General features: G+C 48.0%; 1 protein-coding gene across 1 annotated transcript; it reads right to left on the bottom strand.

Moving 5' to 3' along the window:
* Positions 1–5740: 5740 nt before the first annotated feature.
* On the bottom strand, positions 5741–10274 carry GDF5 (growth differentiation factor 5). Its single transcript, XM_047770324.1, has 2 exons — positions 9315–10274; positions 5741–7166 (listed from the first exon to the last, which is right to left on the bottom strand). The coding sequence occupies exons 1-2, from the start codon at positions 9937–9939 to the stop codon at positions 6292–6294; spliced, it is 1500 nt and encodes a 499-aa protein (XP_047626280.1). The 5' UTR covers positions 9940–10274; the 3' UTR covers positions 5741–6291.
* Between the last annotated feature and the right edge of the window lie 7722 nt (positions 10275–17996).

Below are 17996 nucleotides of genomic sequence, written 5' to 3'. Positions count from 1 at the left end.
CTTCCAAAACAAAAACCTACAAACTGGATGGCTTAAAACAATGGAAATGTTTGTCTCACAGTTCTGGAAACTAGAAGTCCAAAGTCAAAGTATCAAAAAAAATATGGGAGTTCCCGTCATGGTGCAGTGGTTAACGAATCCGACTAGGAACCATGAGGTTTCAGGTTCAATCCCTGGCCTTGCTCAGTGGGTTAACAATCCAGCGTTGCCGTGAGCTGTGGTGTAGATCGCAGACGCGGCTTGGATCCCATGTTGCTGTGGCTCTGGCGTAGGCCGGCGGCTACAGCTTCGGTTAGACCCCTAGCCTGGGAACTTCCATATGCCGCGGGAGCGGCCCAAGAAATGGCAAAAAGACAAAAAAATAATAAAAAATTAAAAATTAAAAAAAATTTTAAAAAACACAGGTCAAAGTTGATGAGAATATGCACTGTATGAAGGCTCTAGAGGAGGAGGATATTTCCTTTCCTCTTCTGGTCATTGCCAGCAATCCTTGGTGTTTTTTGGTTTACAGCTTGCATAACTCCAAACTCTGCTTGTGAGCACGTGGTCTCTCCTTTTGTGCCTGCATCTGAGTCTCTTCTCACCTTATAAATATTCCAGTCTTGTTGGATTAGAGTCCATTGTAATGATCTTATCTTTTCTTTTTCTTTATTTTTATTTTATTTTTTTTTGGTCATGCCTATAGCATACGGAAGTTCCTGGGCCAGTGGTCAAACCCACACCTCAGCAGCCATCCAAGCCACTGCAGTAACAACCCAAGATCCTCCACCCATTAGATCTCTTCTAATGACCAAGATATAATCTTAACTTGATTACATCTGTGAAGATCCTTCTTCCAAATAAAGCTATATTCGCAGGTTAGGGGGGAAGGAGGTTTGGACTTTAACTTATCTTTTTGAAGGATACAATTCAATCCATAACAGGAACCTGTTCCACATTCCTTGACTCTGGTCCCTTCCTACTGTCTCAGAACAGATAGCCTCACCTCCTGCTTCACAGAGAAAACAGAAATTAGAAGCCATCAGATGAAACAACTTCCCATCACCAAATTAATAAACCTGCCTTTATCATGTGCTTGTATCCTTTCTTCTTTTTATCATTTCATGGAAAAATTGCTGTTTTTCCTATTTAAAGCTGACTTCATAATAGTTCTTCAAACTTGATGTGTCAAAAGGTGACGTCCTCACAAACTGTTGCTCCTTCTCTGCTATCTCGTTTCCTTGTTGCTGAATGGCACTCCGTCCCCCTAAGTCACCCAGCCAAAAAAAGCACAGGATTCACCCTTGACTCTGCTTCTCCCTCACTCTCTCCATCCCAACCCTCCTCAAGTCCTGTTAACAGAGCAGAACCACAGTTTCCTGTGGTTTGTATAGGACATGTCTATTAATAAAGCCCACATTTGTATTTGCTTTGTTTTGTTTTGTCTTTTGAGGGCTACACCCGTGGCATGTGGAGGTTCCCAGGCTAGGGGTCTAATCAGAGCTGTTGCCACCAGCCTACACCACAGCCACAGCGATGCGGGATCTGAGCTGCATCTACAACCTACACCACAGCTCACAGCAACGCCTAATCCTTAACCCACTGAGCAAGGCCAGGGATGGAACCCATGTCCTCATGGATACTAGTCGGATTCATTTCTGCTGCACCACAACAGGAACTCTCACATTTGTATTTGTACTTAGGCACCCACATTATATTCAGTTGAGTCTATTGAGTTCCCAGCCTCCTACGACACTATCTCTTTTCCTATCTGAAGTTGTGAAATCATTCTTCTTCACATCTTGCACTTGTATGGGTGGTTTCATGCATTCTGATGTGTAATTTGACTCTCCCTGGTTTTATTTCATTTTCTTTGATTTAGCCTATTATTTTACCATCTTAGTGTCCTTTGGGATCTTTGTTTTCTCCTTCATTCATGAATGGAACTTGAGGGCATGATTATTGCAAGAAAAGAGTATTCATGTTAAATGCTAAGCACAGTACCTGGCATATAATAAGCCCTCAATAAACATTGTAGTTATTATTATTATCTTAAGACTCAGTACAGTGTTTGGGCCATAGTAGACTCTCGATAAATATCTATTGGTTAATAAATGAAAAGATGGATCAAAGACAATGGAAAGAAAGAATATCCCCTCTCCTGTATCCCAAACACATTAAATTTATTATTATTATCCCTCTTTTACAGTCAGAGAAAATGAGGCTCAGAGAGGTTAAGTAATTTTCTCAAAGTCACTCAGTCGTAGAGCTAGAACTAGAACCCAGATCTGACTCCTAACCATATATGACTAATCCTTCTCTAATCTGCATCTTCACATCTGTATTCAGATCAGAAGACGTAGCTATGAAATCCGAGTGAAGTCTAAGAGGCTTCCCAAGATTGTGTGTTTCAAGCCCTAGAAAAGTTGATTCTCCTGCTTGTGGCCCTGGGACACAGTGGTGTAGAAGGGGCCAAAAGATGGCATCAGAGCCCTGGGGGGGCCTCACCTCTTTCCTCTCCTCTCGGCCTCCCATTTTCCCTGCTCTAAGCTATATGCTTAGCTATTTCTCCATAGGAACTAACACTACTCTGTAGCCCCAAGGAGATACTTTTAAGACCAGTGAGCCAAGCCCAGGGAAAATACTTGCCAAGACTGGGGTCTGTGGTATTGGGGGTCCAGAAAAGTAGCAAGAGAGCTACAAAGAAGACTGAGAATGGCCGGAGACCTGCAGGTACCTGTCTGGATTGTCAGCTTCCTCATCTGTGAGAATGGAGGAGGATGGAGATAATATTCCTTGCTCTACCTACTTCACAAGACTGTTTAAAGCACAATAATGATAACAGCTAACATTTATTGAGTGCTCCCTCTGTGCCAGCTACTTACTGTGTTGTGTGTCTTTCGTATCCTCACAATTAGCCCTATGAAATAAGTTCACCTGTACTATTTCATAGTATAACATGATATGATGTGTTATAATATGATAACATAATACGAGATTGTTCAGCCTTTCCTCCTCTTCCCCCCCCCCCCAAAAAAAAATTGAGGAAATCCCTGTTTGTGGAATTAGGCTTACTGCCCAAGGCCTCTAAGTGACAAATCTTGAAATTTGAAACTTGCCTGCCTTTTGAGCCCGCCAGAGCTGTGAGACCACAGCTGAGAGAGTGTTTGTGAACCCTAAAGAGTGATGTCTTGTCCCCTTTGGCTCAAGAAGATCCTCTACAAGGATGCTGCTTGTTATGATTGGGACTGGAAGTAGGTACCTGGTGGAGGCAGTTGGACAGATCAGATGATTAGAGTGGAAGAACTGTTCCCATCAATGATCTGACTGGCTCCCCATAGTCTGGCTGGGAAATGCAGGCAGGTACACATTCTGAGCGGTTCTTTGTGAGAGAATTTCTAGGACAGGTAAAAATGGGAGGGGAGCTCCTAAGGCATCAAGCCAGAGCCACAACAGTCAGTTCAGCTCCTGGGCCTTCAGCAGGAAGAACACCATGGCTGAGATGCCATGAAGCTCTCTGATGGGGGAAGGAAGGGAGAGCTCCGATCCGTCAGACTTTCTAAGAAACTGGGGATGGGAGTTCCTGTCGTGGCGCAGTGGTTAACGAATCCGACTAGGAACCATGAGGTTGCGGGTTCGGTCCCTGCCCTTGCTCAGTGGGTTAATGATCCGGCGTTGCCATGAGCTGTGGTGTAGGTCGCAGACGCGGCTCGGATCCCGCGTTGCTGTGGCTCTGGTGTAGGCCGGTGGCTACAGCTCCGATTCAACCCCTAGCCTGGGAACCTCCATATGCCGCGGGAGCGGCCCAAGAAATAGCAACAACAACAACAAAAAGACAAAAGAGAAAAGAAACTGGGGATGTCCGGCCTAGGAGATCAGTGCATGTGGGAGCTGGCCCCGCCTGCGACCCCTTTATCCCCTGCCTCTGTGGTCTTGGGTGTCCAGCCCCTCTGCTTCCATACTGTTCTCCCTGTATCCATAGCCCACTGCTTGGCTTCCCCGGTACTTCCCTTCCAGACTTATTCTCCTGTTACACACACCAGAACCCTGTCTGCCGTGGCTGCTCCTTTGTTTACTTCCAGAGTTCTCAGGCCTGCCACCAGCCAAACACAAAGAAACCTGGCCAGGGAAGGCTGGGCTCCAGGCTCAGGCTGGCCCCTCAGGGAGAGGGAATGGCCTCCAAGCTAGGGAGGCATCTCAAAATGTAGGCTGCCCCCTGCGCTGGGCTCTTGCTTTGGGTCCTGACAGCCTGGGTTTCAGGCCTAGAGGGAAGGGCCACAGGATCTGCCCATGGCTGGGCAGGAAACCTCGCTGTTGAAACAGCTTTGGCTAGGAGCCCTGGGAATCAAAGACCCAGCTGGAGAGAGGTGGGGAAAATTTTGAGGCCCGCTGGGTGGGAAACAGAGGCCTAGGCTCTCTTCTCCTGGTCCTCCTTCTCTTCAGCCAGGCAGAACCAGGTCCCAAGCCCTTGGCATGAGGACCCAGGTGCCCAAATTTCCCTACCAGGGGGCTGTGTTCCCCTCCCAAGGGTCCATGCCTCACTCTTTCCCAAAGGTCCTAGTGGAAAAAGGAAGTGGGCATTTACTCTGGACCAAGCCCCAAGCAGGAAACACTGTCAGGAGATATCTGGCATTGGTGTATCTAAGGTCGGTAAAGTCAGTGGGGACATTCCTCATCTGATGTGTAATTATGTGTGTATCTAATGTATAATGTAAAGGGATCGGGCTCCAACTGTTTCTAGAGCAGGGGTGAAGCGGTAGGACATGTGCCCAGCTGGAAGATAGCAGGGCCATGTGAGGAACAGTGGTCAGTGCCAAAAAGGAGATGTCCCCAAATGGGAGGAGGAGCTCCGTGGCAGCCCAGGTTCCCCAGTGAGAGGCAGAGGGCCCTTTAAATGGTCACCAGTTGATTCTGCGGTATGAGGTGCGGAGGAGGGGTCAGAGCAGATATGGATGAATGAAGTGGGGTGATTTTTTTTTGTCTTTTTGTCTTTTAAGGGCTGCACCCACAGCATATGTAGGTTCCCAGGCTAGGGGTACAATCATAGCTCCAGCTGCCAGCCTACGGCACAGCAATGCCAGATCTGAGCCATGTCTGCGAACTACACCACAGCTCACGGCAATGCCGGATCCCTAACCCACTGAGCGAGACCAGGGATCGAACCCGCAACCTTGTGGTTCCTAGTCGGATTCGCTTCTGCTGTGCCATGATGGGAACTCTTGATGTAATTTTTTTAAATAAAAAAATATTTTAATTAAAAAAATTTTTAAATAAAATTTTTTTTTTAGGGTCACACCTGCAGCATACGGAAGTTCCTGGGCTAGGGGTGGAATCAGAGCTGCAGCTGCTGGCCTACACCACAGCCACAGCAACACCAGATCTTTAAGCCACTGAGTGGGGCCAGGGAGCAAACCTGCATCTTGCATAGTAGGGTTCCTTACCACTGAACCACAACGGGAGCTCCCGAGTATGATTTTAGAGCACATGAAATGTCCAATTGCGTTCCCATTTAGGAATCCATTTTGGAAACAGCAAACTTGACTAAGGAATGTCAGAAAAGAGACCTAACTCTGTTTCCAGGCCCCAGTGGAGCTGATGGAGCTCTAGACCAAAAATGGGAATGGGGTTAGAGGTAGCACTGGCCCTGCTCAGTCTGTGCTTTCTGACCCCTTCTGCTTCAGGCAGCCCTCTTCCCCTCTCTGGGCCAGCCATTCTTTGAAGGGTCACTGGGTCCCCTGGGATAAATAAGAAATCTCCACGATTTTAGGCACAGTTTTGCTTTTTATCTCATCAATGTACATTTTAATCTAACAGTCTAATAGCCTCACCCTCCTCACCCCTGCCCAAGCCCTCTCCCCCTCTTTCCCACAGCATCGCATCTGCCCCAGGGGCAGAAAGTCACCAGGCACAATGGCAATTCAAGGAGGAGGTGGCTCGTGTGGATTTCCCAAGGAGAGCCCTCCCCGGGGAGTCCAGAGGTCAAGAAGGCCCGGGAAGGAGAAGGGCAGATTCTCATTGGAAAACAAAGTCTCCTGGGTCTCAGTCCCATTCAGAGTCTGGCTCCCTGGGCCTGTCCCCATCAGTCAGAGCAGCAGAAGGGCAGAAATCCTCAGAGAGGGGGACTTGTGGATAGAAAGGGACTTTTGAGCCAAGTCCCCTTCAGAGAGTGAGCAAGGCTGTTGAAATCCCTTTTCATGCAGGCTTTGTAGATGTTCCTGGCTGTAGCTTCCCAACCCCCCTGTGATTCCAGAAGCGTGGGGAGGGGCTCCTGTGACCAGCATCCTGGGGATGTGCCACCCAGGAAGACAGAGGCTACCTGCAGCCACAAGACTCCACGACCATGTCCTCATACTGCTTATAGACCACATTGTTGGCAGAGTCAATGAAGAGGATGCTGATGGGGCTCAGCCGCGTGGGCACACAGCAGGTGGGTGGCGTGGACTCAGGGTCCATGGAGTTCATCAGGGTCTGGATGACCGCATGGTTCGTGGGCTCCAAGTGGGAGCGCAAGGGGAACTCGCATAGCCCCTCGCAATGGAAGGCTTCATACTCAAGGGGAGCGATAATCCAGTCATCCCAGCCCATGTCCTTGAAGTTGACATGCAGCGCCTTCCGACCGCAGCGGGCCTTGGGGTTCTTGCTGGGCCGCTTGCCCTGGCGCGTGGCTAGTGGGGCCCGCCGTTTTCGCCGCTGGCTGAACAGGTACTCATACACGGTCTTATCATCCTGGCCGGAGCGGGCCTTAATTTCATTAAAGAACAGGTCCCGTTTCTTGGTGCGGCCAAACACCAAGAACAGGGCCTTCTCGTGGACCTGCCGGGCAGCCCGGTCAAAGCCCAGGCCACGGAGGTCCACGGCCCGGCCCCGTTCCCAGGCCTCCAGCTCCAGGCACAGCTGGGCTGAGTTCTTAAAGTTTCGGAAGAGCTTCCAGATGTCGAACACCTCCCAGCCAGATCCATCCAGGCCTGGCACAGAGCGCACATCCAGCAAGGCTGCCGGCTGTCGGCCGCTGGGGCAGCTGGACAGCTTCAGCTGGGCAGCCCGCCCGATGCCGGGGGCCACTGGCTTGGCCGCGTCTGAGGGCTTCTTCCGCAAGATCCGAAGCTCGGCTGCTAGCAGCCCATCCTTCTCCAGGGCGCTAATGTCAAACACGTACCTTTGTTTCCTGACTGCAGGACCTCGGTCATCTAGAGAGAACACCCAGAAGTCATTCCCTACAACCTCACCAGAGGGCTGGTCACCTCAAGGCTTCAGGGGAGGGCCACAGCTCTCTCCCCACTTCCAGAGCTTTCTTTAACCTCTTTCCCACTCTGACAGAAGCCAAGACCTAAACCACTGAGAGCCTTTTTCAAAATAAGGGCGCTTCCTATGCAACCAGCCAAGTAGAACTGTTCATCTGTAGATGTGGCTATGGCTGATTCGATTGACTCTGGGTGTTTGAATCAATGCCATGCATAGCAGAGGTCCATCAGCCTTAGAACTGCCTTCTATCTATCCTTCTCCCATCTGTTATCTATTATGATGTCTCTTTGGTAAGATAGGTGGGGTGCGCATCATAATGAACCCTGTTTTTCCAGAGAACCTGACGCTCAAAGAAGTTAGGTAACTTGCTCAAGGTCACCCAACTGGGAAAAAGTAGAGTTGGAATGCCAGCCTAGACCTTTTTATACCTGATCCTGAGCTGTTTCTGCTGTATCATATCTTAGAGAAGATTTTTGTGTTCTTGTTTTACAGATGAGGCACAGAAAGGGGGGTGACTTGCCCAAAGTCACACAGCAAGTTCACAACAAAGCTGGTCCCCAACCCAATCTTCCTGGCTTCCCTGTGTAATGATTTTGTTCCGAATGTTTCTTCCTCTACTGGGTGTGTGACTATGTGTGTGTGTGAGTGACTGTGTGTGTGTGTGTGTGTGTGTGTGTGTGTGAGATTGGGTTCACATATGAGTATGAAAAGTAATGTATATTTAAGTGACATGTTACACGCATGTATGATTGGACTGGTGTGAATATTTGAAGGGTATGTATGTATATGTGTATGTATATACATAAGAAGATCCCATGAATATATGTAAGGTATGTGTGTGCATTTGTACATGTGTGTATGATTCAGCAAGTATGTACAAATACAGGGCTGTATGTGTGTACAAGCTCAGTATTTTGTCTGAATCAGCACGCCCTTCTTCCTAAATGCCAATCGCCATTGGGAAGCATTCGTAATATTGCTCTAGAAGGTGACTAATTAGGCCTTTAAACTCCCCATCTCCCCCTCTCCAAGCTCCCTTAGAGCTGGGGGCCACAAGGACTTATTTTACGATTCCCCAAGGGGTCACAGCTTTCTCTGGCTGGGCAGGCAGCCAGGTCACCTCCCCCACCTCAGCCAGACCTGCTGCCTCTGTGCCTCCCCCACCCTCTGTCATTCCCCCACAGGCCAGCTCTAATGAGGAGCCTCCTCCACTCTCTGACCCCTCCCCCACCCTGCCAGCCAAGGTCCTAAGACTCACAGAACAGAGCATACGGGCTGCAAGCAACCCTAGCAATCAGGTCCACCTCCCTCTTCACGCTTATGGAGAAACCGAGGCCCTGAGAGGAGAAGGGCCTTGCTGAGATCACACAGCAAGTTGAGAGAAAAAACCAAGACAGTAATGCTAGGTGGGCAGAGGGAGAGGGGAGCAAATTGTCTCCTGGGTTCATAATAACACGATCTGTACTTAAGGCAGGACATAAAGTTCTTGTATTTGAAGGGCTCTCAGAAAACACCCAGTTCAACCTCCACAGAGTTGTACTGATGGGAAAACTGAGACCCCAAAGGGAGAAGGGGCTTTCCCTAGGTCACCCTAGGTCTATTGTCCACCTGCCCCCCTCCCCAAATATCTAAATGGCATTCCATAACTCTAAGATGCCTCATTTACTATGTCCACCTCTCCTGCCTTCTCTGCCCCCTAGGAAGTCAAAGTTGCAGAACCATGGGTATCTGAGATTAATTTCTCTCTCTGCCATTCAAGAAAAACTACAAAACCCTGCAGCCTGGAAAGTCTGGCCAACCCACATAAGAACAGAGCATGACCTGGTAATCAAGAATCTTAGAGTCTAGTCCCCAACTCTGTCTCATCTCCTTCCCAGGCTCCAGGACCCCCCTCTGCACCTTTGAGGGATGGCACTGGGTGCCCTCCAGCGCTCTGTGCCAGCAGCCTGGGACCTGGTGTGTGTGAGATATCCCCCCAGGCCAGGTGCACACACCATCTCCCACCGGTGCAGTGTCAGGGCTCTGAAAGCCCCCTCCACGCATGCAGATGCCCCTCCCTCTGAGCCATGCCCCTGCCACCCCACCCCCCTCACCTTGCCCTTTGTCAATAAAGCTGGTGATGGTGTTGGCCAGGCCAGCCTCCAACTTCACGCTGCTGTTGCCTCCCTTCCTGTCAGCATCGGACAGCGTCCTGTACAGCGAGAGCATGTACTCGTGGGGCGTGATGGGGGGCGGGCGGAACGGCTCCTTGGGCTCTCGAGGGGACCCAGGCTCTCTGGCCTTCTTCAGCAGGAAGGGACTAGGGACAGATCCTGCCTTTTGGGGTGCCTTACCCCCAGGAAGCTGTCCTTTGGGGGTCACAGTCCGCGTTGCAGCCTGCCTTGTCTGGGGAGGGTGTCCTGGCTTGGGTTCAAGGCCACCGGATCTGGGGGGCAGCTTTTTGGGTTCATCCTTCTTGGGCTGTGTCAGGCCTCCTGTCTGCCCGGTGCCCCCCTTTGCCCTGGCATTGGTGGCCCCCCCACCATAGCTGTGACCCCCTGGCCTGAAGATGTTCTGGGCCAGAGGGGGCCTCTCCTTGGCTTCTGCTTTGGCCAATCCTGGCCTGGCCCCCTGGGGTCTCTGGCCCAAGTCAGGGGCACCCAATACAGTGCAGATGAATTCCAGGTCCAGCCAAGCCAGGTGCCAAAGCAAGAAAGTGAGGAGTTTGGGGAGTCTCATCCTCTGGCCAGCCGCTGAATGACACCAAAGAGAACAGCGACAGCAGCGAAGGTGCCTCTGGTTTGGCAGGAAAAACCATGAAAGGAGTGGACCCTCAAAAGTAGCGGCAGCAGCAGTAGCAGCAGAAGGAAAGGCTTTCTCCTCAGTCTGAGACTCTTGAAGTCTGCCGGGCGTGTGTTTGTATCCAGTCCCATAGTGGAAATGCTCTCGTATCCAGACGTGCACCGTCTCCAGTCAGCAGCTGAAAATAACTCGTTCTTGAAAGGAGAAAGCCGACCGCCCCCTTTCTCCTGCACAACTGACTGAGGGCTTGAAGGAGCCTTGTATAAGGCTGAGGGATTTTTCCAAGAAGGAAGAATGGCGTAATGCTGCCTGTGTGCTCCAGTTTTTTTTTTTTTTTTTAAGTTTTGAATCCTTTCCAGTGAAAATACTTCTCTCTCTCTCTCTCTCTCTCTCTCTCTCTCTCACACACACACACACACACACACACACACACACACACACACACGCCTGCAGGTGCTCAGAAAAATCTTTTACAAACCTGAGCTCAGGAATTGGAAACGGAATTCCAACCCAAACCAATTTAATTACTCTCTGATGTCATGCTGTCTAAACTCATTTAAGTGCGATATATTTATGTGAAAAAAAATCACTGCTGCCCTCTGAGGCCATGGCTCACGGGGGCTCTTGGCACGGAGCCTCATGGGGGGATTCTAGGCTTAGGGGGCCTCTCAGACCCACGGAACAGACTCAAAGGTCTTCACCTCCACCTCATGGGGCAGCCCACCCCACCTTCCTGAGGAGAGATGCTGAGGAATGAACTCAAAGATCTTAAGCCCCAGAAGCATGAGGAGTGTGGGTTTTCAGTTAAGTCCTTGGGGTGTTTTTAAAGCAGTTTCAACCTTTGCGTCTAGTCTGGGACCTGATTTGTTGTTGGGGGGGGGCAGCACAGATGGCAGCATTTACACACAGTTTCTTTTATTTTAATAAACTTGTGGTGACCCAGAGACAGAAAAATATCAGTACCCACTGCACCCCTCCTAAATGCCATTGACTGAGCTCAGATGGTTTCTTTGGGCTTGTGGGGGGGGTGCCACCCCTGAGCCCACTCCTTGAATGGAGGCAGGTCAGAGTGTACCTCATTACCACCCCAGCAAAGACAGACTCAGTTTTGTTGGGAGGGAACTGGCTAAGACCCCAGCCTGGGGGAGCAGCGGCCCCTGCAGGAAGCTAGAAGAATGATTTCCCACACGATGCTTTTCTGATAACTTGGGAAGAAGTCTGAATTCCAGCTGGACTCATGAGAGAAAACTATTCCCTTTACCCGTTCCCTCCTTTCACTCCCACAACTGGAGGAAGTCCTCCTCATCCCAAGAGGTTCAGCTGAAAAAGTGCCTCCTCCCGGAAGCCTTCCCTGAGCCCCTGACGGAGCCAATGACCCCTTCTTGAACATTTTGATACATTTGTCTCACTGTGGAGGGGTATAGCACGGGTAGAAGCAGTAGTCAAACAGCTTTCCTTCTCTTTATTTTATCATTTTTTTTCTTTTTAAGGCCAAACCTGTGGCATATGGAAGTTCCTGGCTAGGGGTCAAATTGGAGCTGTAGCTGCGGCATATACCGCAGCTGTGGTGATGCCAGACCCAAGCCACATCTGCAATCTACTCCTCAGCTTGTGGTGACACAGGATCCTTAACCCACTGAGCGAGGCCAGGGATCGAACCTGCATCCTAATGGATACTAGTCAGGTTCGTTATTGCTGAGCCACAACGGGGACCCCCAAGTGATATGTTTTAATACAAAAATGGTTTTTTTTTAAATTTTTTTTTTAGTTTCCATGAGGATTTGGGTTTGATCCCTGCCTCAGTGGGTTAAGGATCCAGAGTTGCCACAAGCTGCCAAGTAGTTTGCAGATGCGGCTGGAAACCAGTGTTGCTGTGGCTGTGGCATAGGCCAGCAGCTGCAGCTCTGATTTGACCCCTAGACTGGGAACTTCCAAATGCCACAGGTGTGGCTGTTAAAAAAAAGTGGCAACTCCTCTCCACCATGAAGCCTTCCTTCATCCACCAGGAAATACACACTCCTGAATTGCCGTATCTCATTTTCTGTGCCCCTCTCCACTTTGGCAGCTCAAGGATTACACAGTTCTACCACTGTGCCCCACTCAGTCATGAACACAGTTCATTTCTTCTACTTGGTGTACTTTTTTCATATTTAAAAATCGTAACCTAATTCCTTATAACAGTAGTAATTTATGTATATGCCTGTCTCCCCCATTAGATTATGACTAGACCGGCACCATATTTATCTTTCAATTATTCCCAAGGCTGGGCACACGGCCCAGTATATAGCAGGTTCTTAATATGTGTCGTATGGATGAATGAATCTCTAACTGGCCTTTATAGGCAAAAGCCATTACTTTCTTTCTTCCCTTTTTTTTTTTAAATGGCCACACCTGTGGCACATGGAGGTTTCCAGGCCAGGGACTGAATCCAAGCCACACCTGCTGGATCCACTGTGCCAGGCTAGGGATCAAAACTGCACCTCTGTAGTGATCAGAGCTACTGCCGTCAGATTCTTAACCCACTGTACCACAGTGGGAACTCTGAAAGTCCTCATTTTCTGCTTTAAGGAATAGTTACTTGTCAACACACTGTGCCTTCCCTGCTGGACTCTGAGTTCCTTAAAGGGAGGGATTCTGTCTTGCCACCTATTAGGGACTTTGTAAGTTTGAATGAGTGAATAAGTGAAGAGATGAATAAATCAAATAATCAAGACATTCCTTAACATGGTTTGATAAAGAGTAAGGGCTCTGGAGACCAACAGGCCTGGTTTTGAATTCTGAATTCTAGTTCTGCTATATGGCTTAGCGCATCATGTGCTTTTTGGAAGCTTCCTTTCTCTTTATTTCTTTTTTTGTTTGTTTGGGGGTCGCACTGGAGGCAAATGGAGGTTCCCAGGCTATTGGAGCTGCAACTACTGGCCTACACCACAGCCACTGGCCTACGCCAGATCCAAGTGGCATCTGAAACCAACACCACAGCTCACAGCAATGCCAGATCCTTAACCCACTAAGCAAGGCCAGGGATTGAACCTGCGTCCTCATGGATACTAGTCAGATTTGTTTCCACTGAGCCACAACGGGAACTACTCCTTGGAAGCTTCTAAATTTCTCTGAAACTCTGAACAGGAATCATGACAGTACCTACCTCATAATTGACAGTACCTATTCAATGAAATAAATTATAAATAGTGATCTGCAGAGTTCCTGCTGTGGCTCAGTGGAAATGAATCTGACTAGTATCCATGAAGACACAGCTTCAATCCCTGGCCTCACTCAGTGGGTTAAGGATCTGACTTTGCTGTGAGCTCTGGCGTAGTTCACAGACACAGCTCAGACCCAAGGTTGCTGTGGCTGTGGCATAGGCTGGTGGCTACAGCTCTGATTTGACCCCTAGACTGGGAACCTCCATATGCTGCCAGTGTGGCCCTAAAAAAAAAATATATATATATATATATATATATATGAATGATTTGCCTGGTGCCTAACAAATAATAATAGCTGCTATTTATTAACCATGTACTGGAGTAAACTGGACTCTGGCCTTTGTAGGCCACTGCATTTTTATCTTCTTTGTCTTCAAAATAACCCTATGATAAAGGTACTCTTAGCACCCTGATTTTGCAGGTGAAGAAATTGAGGTTTGGAAAGGTTAAATTACTTTTTAAGCTTAATTCCTGCTCTGACACAATTTATACCAAAGAATCCTAACCTGGCTTCTAGAAATACAAGAAGTGAAAGGGTGGTAGGAGCAATTATGGTATTCTTGGCTTTCAGTCAAGGTCTCATCCAATGGTCTGGGACTTTGGGGACATGGAGGAGTCTCAGAGCAGGCTATTATTTGAGGACCAGGGAACTACAGAAATGGGGTGGGAGTGGGGACAGGGGACTCTGAGCTTGCTTAGAAGGCCCTCTCCAGGGAGGAGCCCAGGGGACTGGCCTGGCTCTCACTATAAAGGTGACTAATCGCTTCAGTCCCCTTTGGTAATTGCAACCAGATGGCTGCCGCTGGCAGCGCTTCAGTCCCAACATGTTTAATTATGGGGACGCAGAGTCCCTCGGTCCCCTATGTCCCCCTACCTCCCCCTCTCCTGTCAGCAATATTAATGTCAAACTTGAGGTAGAGGATGGGAGCCTTGGGAAGCCACTGGCACAGAAATAATCTTTATAGGCCCTTCTACCATGGAGAGCCTTTAACTTTTATACATGTTTCCCTCTTCGTCTCATTGCCACTCCACACAACATCCTCTGAAAGTCAGTAGGACAGAGTATTATTTATACCCATTTCACAGGTGAGCAGTGAACTGAATCACCATCATTATCATCATTATTCTTTGCTTTTTTTTTGTCTTTTTTGCCTTTTCTTGGGCCGCTCCCGCGGCATATAGAGGTTCCCAGGCTAGGGGTCGAATCGGAGCTTTAGCCACTGGCCTACACCACAGCCACAGCAACACGGGATCCAAGCTGTGTCTGCAGCCTACACCACAGCTCATGGCAACACCGGATCCCCAACCCACTGAGCAAGGCCAGGGACTGAACCTGCAACCTCATGGTTCCTAGTCGGATTCATTAACCACTGCACCACGACAGGAACTCCTCTTTGCTTTTTTCAAGCACTTAGCAATTTTTAATTTAATTTAATTTATTTATTTTTGGCTTTTTAGGGCCGCACCCGTGGCACATGGAGGTTCCCAGGCTAAGGGCTGAATCAGAGCTGCAGCTGCCGACCTACACCACATTCACAGGAATGCAGGATCCAAGCCATGTCTGCAACTTACACCACAGCTCATGGCAATGGTGGGTCCTTAACCCACTGAGCAAGGCCAGGGATCACACCTGCATCCTCATGATTTGGATTCATTCCGCTGTGCCACAGTGGGAACTAATTTTCAATTTTCAAAGTGACTTCAGGAGTTCCCACTGTGGCTTAGCAGAAACAAGTTGGACCAGCAACTGTGGTATAGGTTACCACAGCCTAAGCAAGCTATGGTATAGGTTGCAGATGCAGCTCAGATCTGGTATTGCTGTGGCTTGGCATAGGCTGGCAGCTACAGCTTGGATTTGACCCCTAGCCTGGGAACCACCATATGCCAAGGATGCAGCCCTAAAAAAAAAAAAAAAAAAAAAAAAGACAAAATGGCTTCATACTCTTTATGCTATCTAAATCTCTTATTTCTCATGGAATTCCCATTGTGGTTCATTGGGTTAAGAACCCAACATAGAATCCATGAGGATGTGGGTTCAATCCCTGGCCTCAATCTCTGGCTATAAGCTGCGGCATAGATTGCAGATGTAGCTCAGATCTGGTGTGGCTGTGGTGTAGGCCAGGAGCTGTAGCTCCAAACTGACTCCTAGCTGGGAACTTCCACATGCCGCAGGTGTGGCCCTAAAGAGAAAAAAGAAGTCTTTTGTTGGAGTCAGTTCTGCACAGCACAATGGCTAAAAGCATGGGTTACAGGATCAAACCACTTTGGTTTGCATCCTGGCTCAGCCACTAACCAATTGGATGACCTTGGGTATTCATTCACTTATGTACTTAATTACCCATCAACTACTGGATGTCTACCATGTGTTACATCCTGGGCCTGAGCACTGGATGTCTAGCAGTGGATAAGACTACCACACCTGTGCTCACATTCTCGTAGAAGAGATAGACAAGCAAATAAATGTATAATTTCAGAGAATTCTAAGTGCTGTGAAGAAAAATTAATCAAGTTCAAAGAACTGTCTACTTTAGACAGGAAGGTCTCTTTTAGGAGGTGATGTTCAAGCAGAGATGCAGGTGTAGTAAGAGAATGAGCCACACAAAGTCTGAGAAAAGATTGTTTCTGGTGGAGGAAAATGCAAAGCCCCTGAGGCATGAATGTGCTTGGCATATCTGAGGACCCGTGAGAGGTTGGTGCCACTGAAACAGAGTGAGTGTGGGGGGAGTGATAGAAGATGAAATTACATCATGCTGGGACCACACTGAGAATGGCCTTGCAAGCCAGAGAAAGGAAGTTGGATTTTATTTTTAGTGCAGTGGAAAGCCCAATGGAGAGTTTTAAGCAGGAGATTTGTCTAACTTGAAACACAATGATTAAGAACTCGGCTACACTGGAGTTCCCTTGTGGCTCAGCAGGTTAAAGATCCAGCACTGCCACTGCAGTGGCTCTGGTAATTGCTGTGGCGCAGGTTTGAGCCCTGCCCCCGGAACTTCTGCATGCCATGGGTGCAGCCAGAAAAAAAAGTCTGGAGAGAACTGGGCTACCTGCCTTCAAACCCTTGCTCGCTCAGCTGTGTTATCTCAGGCTAATTGTTTAACCCATCTGTGCCTCAGTTTCTTCATATATAAGGTGAGGTTAATAATATACCTACCTCATAGAGTTGTTGTGAATTTTTATTGTAAGTTCCTAGAACAGTGTCTCATGCACAGTAAACACCACCTAAATGTTACCAACTATTTATATCTTTTAAAAAAATAACTTCTCTGAACCTGTTTCTTTACCTGTAAAATTAGGATAAAAATATCTGATTCACAAATTGCTTATAAGAAATAAATGTATTTATATATGGAGAGCACCTTTCTTTCAGTGACAGCATATAGTAGATGCTCTATAAACTATGGTTTTAAAAAAAATTCAGTTGTTAGTATTGTTCTTGTTCGGAAATGAGGAAATTGAGTCTTGAAGGAATTAAGTGATTGACACAAGGTCACATAGCCAGAAATGATCAAGGTGGGACTCAACCCAAGCACATGACTCTGAATCCAGGGCTCTTCCTCAAAGCAAGAAAGAATCGATCTTTCCTGGCATCACCTTATAGGAAAGGCTGGGAGGACAGCCCAGAGTCCCTGGCCCTCTCCTCTGTGCTTCTTTTAATCTGTAGGGCCGGGACCATCCCCAACCAGGGAGCCCAAAGAGCCCCAGCAAGAGCAGAGCCACCTAATGCTCCCTACAATCATCATTCCGGTTTGTATTGTTTAAACATCCCAGGAGCTATGACACCTCTGTGATCTTCTCCACTGAGCTCTCAATGGCTCCCCCAGCTGAGCTTCTCAGGAACTGTACCTTGTCAGGTGGATTCATCCCACTCCTTGCAGATACTATAATCTGGAAATTGTGTGGCTATATGTTTTTTTTTGTCTGTTGCAGGTGTGGTACGCAAACAAAGTAACCAAACATTTTCACTTTTATTCTTTAATATATTTTTATTTTAAAAGTATTTTTAAAAATTTTGGACTTCCCATCATGGCTCACTGGTTAACAAATCCGACTAGGAACCATAAGGTTGTGGGTTCGATCCCTGGTGTTGCTCAGTGGGTTAAGGATCCGGTGTTGCCATGAGCTGTGGTGTAGGTTGCAGATGCGGCTCGGATCCCATGTTGCTGTGGCTCTGGCGTAGGCCTGTGGCTACAGCTCCGATTCAACCCCTAGCCTGGGAACCTCCATATGCTGCAGGAACAGCCCAAGAAATGGCAAAAAGACCAAAAAAAAAAAAGTATTTAAAAAATTTTAAAAAATAATGCATATTATGGATTTCCCTGGTGGCTCTGTGGCTTGGGTCACTGCTGTGGCACGGGTTCCATCCCTGGCCTGGGAACTTCTGCATGCTGTGGGTGCAGCCAAAAAAAAAAAAAAAAAAGGGTTGCATATCAGAGGGAAAAGTTATACAAATTTACAGTGAAAAAAACCACAAACAGTACAAGAGAATATACAGGAAGTCCCCCTCCTTCCCACCCCAGACCCCCAGTCTTCCAGTCCATCTCAGACAAGACCACTCTCGTCAGTATTCTGGATGATTTTCTACGCACTATAAGCTTTGAAAAATACTTTTTATTGAAGTATGGTATCTGCACTGAATATATTTTAATTATAAAATTAAATCATGCTCATGGTGAAAAAATAAAATTGAAAAAATACCAGATTTTATTAAATTAAAAGAGGCTGCTCCCCAATCTGTCTCCCTAGGGATAGCCACTGTTAACAGTTTGGGACCTGGAAAACATTGTCATTCTT

The sequence above is a fragment of the Phacochoerus africanus genome, chromosome 3 (genome assembly GCF_016906955.1).
Source record: "Phacochoerus africanus isolate WHEZ1 chromosome 3, ROS_Pafr_v1, whole genome shotgun sequence".
Taxonomy (NCBI): Eukaryota; Metazoa; Chordata; class Mammalia; order Artiodactyla; family Suidae; genus Phacochoerus; species Phacochoerus africanus.
This window is presented reverse-complemented; position numbering and strand designations above follow the sequence as displayed.

Bases quoted from the DNA above. Each gene is read 5' to 3' on its own strand.
- GDF5 (XM_047770324.1), bottom strand. From the start codon at position 9,939: ATGAGACTCCCCAAACTCCTCACTTTCTTGCTTTGGCACCTGGCTTGG. The intron at 7,167-9,314 runs GTGAGGGGGGTG...TGTTCTCTCTAG, and splicing joins CTTTATTGACAAAGGGCAAG to ATGACCGAGGTCCTGCAGTC.